The sequence below is a fragment of the Lactuca virosa genome, chromosome 6 (genome assembly GCF_052849685.1).
Source record: "Lactuca virosa cultivar CGN04683 chromosome 6, Lactuca_virosa_CGN04683_v6, whole genome shotgun sequence".
Lineage (NCBI taxonomy): Eukaryota > Viridiplantae > Streptophyta > Magnoliopsida > Asterales > Asteraceae > Lactuca > Lactuca virosa.
This window is the reverse complement of record NC_136431.1, coordinates 201,146,934-201,155,233: the sequence shown is the minus strand read 5'-3', so window position 1 is coordinate 201,155,233 and position 8,300 is coordinate 201,146,934. Positions and strand designations below refer to the sequence as shown.

The 8,300-nt window shown below is 30.4% G+C and overlaps 1 protein-coding gene across 4 annotated transcripts; it reads right to left on the bottom strand.

Annotated features, from left to right (window-relative positions):
• Positions 1-247: 247 nt before the first annotated feature.
• On the bottom strand, positions 248-7,026 carry LOC145120701 (uncharacterized). Of its 4 annotated transcripts, none has more exons than XM_079056500.1 (21): positions 6,848-7,026; positions 6,627-6,693; positions 6,439-6,502; positions 5,438-5,695; positions 5,258-5,365; positions 5,004-5,153; positions 4,896-4,914; positions 4,593-4,754; positions 4,413-4,520; positions 4,157-4,307; positions 4,049-4,067; positions 3,047-3,227; positions 2,388-2,588; positions 2,189-2,285; positions 1,983-2,113; positions 1,820-1,904; positions 1,555-1,657; positions 1,267-1,436; positions 1,044-1,164; positions 727-953; positions 248-574 (listed from the first exon to the last, which is right to left on the bottom strand). In XM_079056500.1, exons 14-20 carry the CDS (start codon positions 2,212-2,214, stop codon positions 828-830), a joined length of 762 nt encoding a protein of 253 aa, XP_078912626.1. In that variant the 5' UTR covers positions 2,215-2,285; positions 2,388-2,588; positions 3,047-3,227; positions 4,049-4,067; positions 4,157-4,307; positions 4,413-4,520; positions 4,593-4,754; positions 4,896-4,914; positions 5,004-5,153; positions 5,258-5,365; positions 5,438-5,695; positions 6,439-6,502; positions 6,627-6,693; positions 6,848-7,026; the 3' UTR covers positions 248-574; positions 727-827. The 4 variants fall into 4 exon arrangements, with proteins under 4 accessions (XP_078912626.1, XP_078912628.1, XP_078912627.1 ...); XM_079056502.1 differs by having other exon boundaries at positions 2,388-2,426; XM_079056501.1 differs by having other exon boundaries at positions 5,258-5,349.
• Between the last annotated feature and the right edge of the window lie 1,274 nt (positions 7,027-8,300).

The following is an 8,300-nucleotide window of genomic DNA, read 5'->3' as shown; positions in this document are numbered from 1 at the left end:
AAAAAATTATTAATTTTCGTGTGTGTGTGTGTGTGTGTGTGTGTGTGTGTGTGTGTGTGTATATATATATATATATATATATATATATATGATATGCTTCATTTAGAATAATAAGGTACATATAATAAATTTATAAAATCAAATGATGAACGAAAGAAAAAGAAACAAAATATGCATTAAATCAAAACAGTTCAATAACTTGAAATTGTCATAAATAACACGAATATCATCGTGTTCACACCAAATAACAACCCAATAAAATTTTAAAAACAACCAAAAGATCCATAAACAGACAATTAAAAGTGCGACACACAAAAGATTAAAAAGGAAATGTCTCTAAACATATTGAAGATGAAATGTAAAATGTTGCTGGGTGGCTTTATAATTAGTCCAACTTTTTCAACTTTGGGATCTTCAAGGTAGAAGGAACAACACCAGTTTTTGAAGAAGACCACTCCAAAGAGTCAGTGTTGGCATCAATCTCAATAGGGCGCTTCCCCGTACTGGATGATGGTGTTAAAGTTTCAAGGTCAACAACATCAAGATTGTCATCATGCACAGAATCAATATTTTCCTGTAGAAAACACAAAATAATAAAAATCCGATAAGAGTAAAATATAAAAAAACATAACATATTTGCACAAATTCATGAAAAATGAAAGAAAAATATATTGAAAAGAGGGCATAGGGTTTGACTTTGGAAATATATATGAGACAATTTCCCACCTTATTTGGCTTGTTAATAGGAGTACCATTATCATTTATAATACGGTGTTCCTGATTTGGTGACCGTTTAAAAACCTCAGCAAGAACCCTTTCATCATCAGTCAACTTCTGCACAGTGTAAGCACGATAGTTTTTCTACAGATTGAACATGGATATCTGAACTTGAAGACAAACTTCTTATTTAGAAGGATTTTGAACTCATCAGGTATCTGTTGGCGTCCTTGATCCTAATTTACATTACAACGAAATAGTTGAAAAGTTAAAGAAGAAAAATCATATATGTCAATTATTTAAATAATGGAGATATATTATCAAACCTTAGCTATTTTTTCCATCAACCATTGGTTTCCACGATGAATAAGATCTTTTACATGACGCTCAAACAATATGAACGAAGAAGACCCACTTTCATCTTGCACACGAACTACTATCCTAATCCTAATAATTATAACACAATACTTATATTTAGCTTGACATACACAATGAAATATATGAAAAAAGTAAAATACATGCATAGTCGAAGAGCTAATAATTACTTACTTTCCATATACATCCGAGACTAATCCACAACCATCACAGTGAAAAGGGCCAGCATCAACATCATCATCATTTTTAGTAACTTTTTTAGAACAATCACGACAATAAAATGAATACCATCCTTCATCCATATCAAAACCGATGATAGTAGCGATGATGGTTAAACCAACTTCCTGTTTCATACATTGTTTGAAAGGAATCATATTAAAATCTTATTTCATATGAATTGTACATAGAAAATCAAAACAATAATAGAATACATAAACTCTTATATAAAAAGGTTAACTAAACCTCGTTCAAATCAGGAATCTCATCAATGTTTTTTATTTGAAAACGGAGGTAGTAATCCTCTGGATTAGCCACAACAGTATCTGAGTTGAGCTGCGATGTACGGCTAGAAGACTCAACATTCATATCCAAAGCATTAAGAAAAGTAATGATTTAGTAAGCTAAATGTCTTAAGTATGGTAAATAACTAATTTAAGGTAATAATTACAGTTGTTATCATATAAAAACATAAAACATTACATGATCCATAATTATTAGAAAAACATACTTTGATTTGAACTCTAAAATGTGAGGCATATCATCATTTATATGCAATCTAGACCCAAACAAACAATTACTAACTTGAGGTTGACCTGGAAATAAAAAGTAAAATAATATTGTCAGTAATTACTTTGAAGTTGAAATGATAATTTGTTGAAAAAAATCCTTACCACCCGAAATTTTGAGTTTGGCCAAACGTAGCAGGATGATAACCGGAGCAGTTTCATTATGATGTTGTGAAATGTAAGTATTCAGCTTCAGTGCAAAACTGTCCCACAAAGCGACTGCAATTTTCGTACCACTAAAAATGCATGGTGGTTATTAATGAAAGATAAATATAAAAGTGGGAATGTGTAATAATAATACGAATATGTACCTTAAATCTTGAGCAACCAGATTCATTAACCTTTTTTCTCATCCATACTCAACAATGACTCGCATGGGATCAGTTGACACAACTTCACCAAGAAAATCTATGTGACAAAATGTAATAAATTAGTAATAACAATCCAAATATGTATTACATTAAAAACTGAAGTATAGAAATAAGTTAAACTAATAACATAACAACATACCAAATTCAACACGAGTGTTAAAGTTCCTGGCTAGCAAATCTGGGAAAGAGATAAAATGATAAGGATCTACCATATCAACAAAATCAGTGGATACACGAACTTTTGTGGTTTTGTAGAAATTGATTTTATGTTTACGAGGAACAAGCATGTATTCGCCTTCATTGCTAGCCATAGCAAAGTTACTGATCTCCCTGACAGCTCCTTCATCGAATAGGGATTCAAATACAGGAATAAGATTTTTTTTAATTGTTGCGTGTATTCTAATTCCTTGTAGGTGACAATGAAAGATAAAAAAGTGTAAACAAAAAAAGTAATAAAAATACATCAAAATAATATTGTTTATTAAAATTTAATAAAGTGGAAATAATATTTAAAGAAAAAGTATCAAAAAATTTAATAACATAGAAATAAAACAGAAAAACTGAAATCGATTAGTGTTCATATTTTTATGCCACATATAAAAAGCAATTAGAATACATTTTTTATGAAAAAAATACATAAAATTTGAAGTAATAACATAAAAAGTTGACAATCTAAATTATAAAGTTTGTAGAAACATGACACAATTAATACATTTTTCATGAAAAAAAATACACAAAATTTGAAGTAATAGCATAATAATTTGACAATCTAAAAAATAAAGTTTGTAGAAACATTACATGCTGGTCAATTAAAATCATGTCTAGGCTCCCGACCATATTAGGATTGTTTTTATAGGTCTGGTTCCAAATCAAGACGACTTTAACACGTATGTTCCAAGACTCTTTCGATGCATCCATTTCAGCAACCTTATCAAACACAACCTGGTCTGCATTGTTAGTTGTCATGGAATACTACTATCTGCAATGAAAGGAGATAATTAGTTAGAGAGAAAATTGATTTGGAATGAAAAATGATAGACACTATATAAGAAGAAACGATAGAAACATAACCAGTAACCATGCATAAATGTTTTGGTTGAAGAAAGGTTAATGGTATCACCTGATTTTCCGTTTTCTGCTTTGTAGTAGCGAATTCTAAAGCAAAACGGAGGATTGGATTGAGAAGCAAGAGATGTAAAGGATTAAGAAACTACAAAAGGTTTATGTAAATATATATATATATATATATATATATATATATATATATATATATATATATACACACACACACGCAAAGAGCAATTATATGGTAAGTTTTAATTGGATTAAAAATCTTATTTAGAAATAGAACATATCAATTTTCAAATATTAATTTTTTTGTATAATATATAGACGCATATTAGACTTATATGGTAAGTTTTAATTGGATCAAAATCTTATTTATAAATAGAACATATCAATATTCAATTTTTTTTATATATTATCTTATTTTTCCTTAAAATATGTTAGATTTATGGTATGATATCGAAAATAAGATCAATATAACATGTCAAATATAATTACAAAAATAGATAAAATCATACCTAATTTAAGATGATAATTACCATATACAAAACTGTAAATTTGAAAAGTTTGTAGAATATAAATTTGAAGAGTATACATGTATTATTATAGGAAATTATATTGTATGAATGTATATCTGTATAATAAAAAAAGACTTAATAAACAAAGAATATTAAATATTTTTTTAAAAATGATTTTTTTTTTCAAAATTCGTAGCAAATTACAAAATTTGATTACCTGCATGCACGCGCAAACCCTGAAAAAAGGTGAAATATAATAAATATATTAGAATATTTAACTTTTTGTAATGTTAAATAATTAAATGTATAAAGAAAAATAGCTTACGTGCAATAGACCAAATCAACATTTTCTTGATAGCATTTGTAAAACTTGTTAGTTCTGAACTATGTTGAAGGTGATTCCACAGCATCCATCACAATAAACCACTTACTACCCTTGATATTTCGTGTGAATTCTCTAAACTTTTATGTAGTCCCTACACAATTAAAAAACAAAATATGAGATATACACTATGAAAAGAGTAATACGAGAATTTTAAAATTTAAGAGTAAAAATATGAACACCCTTGTTGTGTTTGTACCACTTCATGTTGTTGAACAGATAAAGCCAACATTTGTTTCTGATCGGCTATAGAGTTCTGAATATCAAATGTGACATTTTTAGCCTCCATGACTGCATTCTTAAAGATCTGCTTAAAATAATGTTTCACATCATTGACCTGTTACTATTAAAACTTAAATTCAATTTAATGATTTCTTACATTTTTGATTGCCAATGTTTGATCTGATATTTTGGACTTTATATGAACCAAATCAGAAGAAGCTTCTGTTTGCAGTGTGTCAACAAGCTCCTTTAATATTATCTGGCCTGAAGTGTATGTCTCTGTTATGTTCTTGATCCTTGATTCCAAAACCTCAGTTTTCTGGTTAATAAATAAATGCAGTAAAACAGAAATTGTAAAATGCAAAAATGATTTGAAGAAAAGATAAACGAATATTAAATATTTTTTTAAAAATGAAATTTTTTTTTTCAAAACTCGTAGCAAATTACAAAATTTGATTACCTGCATGCACGCACAAACCCTGAAAAAAGGTGAAATATAATAAATATATTAGAATATTTATTTTTTTGTGTTGTTAAATAATTAAATGTATAAAGAAAAATAGCTTACGTGCAATAGACCAAATCAACAATTTCTTGATAGCATTTGTAAAACTGTTAGTTCTGAAATATGTTGAAGGTGATTTCACAGCATCAATCACAAGAAACAAATTACTGCCCTTGATATTTTGTGTGAGTTGTCTAAACTTTTATGTAGTCCCTACACAATTAAAAAACAAAATATCCGATATAAACTATGAAAAGAGTATTAAGAGAATTTTAAAATTTATGAGTAAAATATAAACACCCTTGTTGTGTTTGTACCACTTCATGTTGTTGAACAGATAAAGCCAACATCTGCTTCTGATCGGCTATAGAGTTCTGAATATCACATGTGACATTTTTAGCCTCCATGACTGCATTCTTAAAGATCTGCTTAAAATAATGTTTCACATCATTGACTTGTTACTATTAAAACTTAAATTCAATTTAATGATTTCTTACATTTTCGATTGCCAATGTTTGATCTGCAGATCTTTTAGACTGTGATCAAACTTTCTGCAGATCTTTTAGACTGAACTCAAAGTTAGAGATTTGATAGGGGCCTGATTTATCTAAGTGAGGAGAAGATCTTCTGGTTTCAAAGCATATGTGTTAATAAGTGAGAATTTGATGTCCAGTAATGCCCTTCTCTCCTATTCTATGCAACCCCCTTCAGTTGGTGTGAACATCGGAATAGCAACCATCATCAACAACCACCAACTACACAATGGCCAACACTTCATTTTAACACTAATGGTTTCTTAGATTCTCAAATAATGAATCATTTTTTTACAGAAGCAAATAATGCATTTCATAATTGGAATCACCACATATTTGGGTACATATATAGTGAGGCATACAAGCCACTAATGATGGAGTTAGGCAGACACAGTCCAAGTCAGCTACAACATTATTTTATGTTGAACAAGTCTTAATGTTAGAAAGTCATTAGCATAAGTCATGAGTCATAGGTTATAAGTCATAAGAGTAGGTAGGAATGACACTCTCTTGAATACTTATTATAACTTACAAATTCTTGACTTTTAGATAATTTCTCAGTTTCTGTTTTTTACAATATGTTTACTGCTTATGTAGATAAAAATTATTAACCGGATCTTTTTTAATTCTGTACTAATTACTAATAGAAATTAGGGTACAATGTCACTGAATAGTAATCATGTTTGACATTCATCTACGTATCTCAAACTCTTTTTGATGAGGTTTAACCACTCAAGTTTCATATTTGTGAAATCAGGTAACTTGTATCTTGTTACCTGTTGCTGGACTGATGACATGGCAGTGACATGGTCAATACTTTTGATGATGTGGCAACATGTTTGAAGCAATTTCATTAAATAATAACCAAGTCTAATTGTTTCCGTTGTTGTGAAATTTGTCCCATTGTATAATGTTGTACCATTTGCATACTGTATCCGCTTGAAAGAAAGATTAAGAAAACATACCGTTCAGTAGGCCTTTTCATACCACTAACACAGTTAGTTTCTTCCTTGCATCCGTTGTTCTTCACTGTAAAACAATTCAGCGAATTGGTTGTTAAAGAATACGTGTAACCTAAATTATGAAAACCAAACAATTCTAATCAATGCAAATGTTATATCCTTAAACATAAATAGGATGAGAGTTGAATCACCTTGGGAAAGCCACTGTTCATGACGAACATCAAGTTTGATCTGCTTCAATTTGGCCGTTCTATTCACCTTCAAAACCGAACAAAAATTCACAATTACTCAAACGAATATGCAAAAAACACTTTTCAAGATGACAATCGCCGGTCAATTTTAAGTCGACAGTTGAAAACGGAAGATGGAAGTGAAAGCCCTAAAATCAGAAAGAGAAAGCCCTGAAATCTACCTGTTGATTGAATAGTGTGGGGTATTCTGTCATCTTCTTGTAGGCGGTGGAGAGGGAAGCACCAGTGAGATTAGAAGAGGTGTACAAAGGCGGTGGAGATCAGAAGATGTGTCATCTTGGCCGATTGAAGTAGAAGCGAATGGTTTACCTGTTTCTTAACGTTAGATCGGAAGAAGAGACATATAGAGTAAATGACGAACGAAAGGCAACATTAGGCAACGGGTTTTTGGGTTTAAGGATGATGTCAGCAAATGATCTAAGGATCTAGAATATAGGATTGAAATGCAATGAATGGCCCTGATTTCTTAAGTGGAGAATTTAAGGTTCTCTTTTAATAATATTTAAAGATAGTGGGGATGCTAATATATTGTGGTAGATTTGTTAATCGTATATTTTCAACACCATTAATGCTTTCTTACATAGAAACTATTTCTATAATTTTGTTTGACCCATTAATGTAATTTCTCTTACATATTGATCATTTATACAATTCATGGACCATTTCTTTAATATCTCTATGTAATTGGGGACCATTCTTGTAATAGGGACCAAAACTAACTAATGCATATTAGACTACTTAGTACGGGCCTATGGAGGAGCGTTTTTACCTGTGTGGATGCTCCTTAAAGCTATTACCACAGCTGGAACACCGCCCCCGCCTCTAGTTACGAGATGTGACGTTATGAAATGTGGTAACAAGCACGAGAGGCAACATCCAAGCAAATCATTTCTTTCTCTTTTCTCTCTTTCTCTCTCCTCTTAACACCATGTTATAACATGGGAACACTACCCCCACTTCATGTTATAACATATTAAAATGTGAGGTGGCAATATTTGGCATCATAACCCCGTTGCCCACACCCAATAGTCTTATAAATTACATGGGTAAAAGTTGTCGTTATTGAAATTAAAACTACTAAGACTAAAATGTGTAATCAAATAAATCAAGGTTCTAAATGACATGATACGTGATGTGATGATAATGTCAAGTCTAAAGCTTTATGAGTCATGGCGAGCCATAACGTTTGTTAAGGCGAGACTTAAGACGAAAATTTTGTATATAATTATCAATTACATATATATATATATATATATATATATATATATATATATATATATATATCTTACTATATTATTATACAAACCTTACTATTTCTAAAAATAGATTTAAGACGTCCAAACCATTAAGCTTATAGTACAAATAACCAAGCCAGTCTTATCTCATTCCTTAATTCCCGTTTCATTCAAAATTTCAAAAAATTACAAAAATGGAAATCGTCCACTTTCCCCCCATGGTATTATCTCAAGCTAAACCAACATTTCTCAAAAATGGAATTCTTTCCTTGTCCTTCGTATCTTCCCCTATTATGTAGCTTATATTGACCTAGTATTCTTCAAAACTGAACTACTTCCCATTTAGTTCGCCCAAATTCAGGTTCAAAAAGCTCACTCG

What these genes read in the sequence shown, in the direction of transcription:
- LOC145120701 (XM_079056500.1), bottom strand. Translation starts at nt 2,214, where the DNA reads ATGAATCTGGTTGCTCAAGATTTAAG. An exon ending in CTGGTTGCTCAAGATTTAAG is followed by an intron (nt 2,114 to 2,188) that starts GTACATATTCGT and finishes ATGCATTTTTAG; the next exon opens with TGGTACGAAAATTGCAGTCG. An exon ending in AGATTCCTGATTTGAACGAG is followed by an intron (nt 1,437 to 1,554) that starts GTTTAGTTAACC and finishes TGTATGAAACAG; the next exon opens with GAAGTTGGTTTAACCATCAT.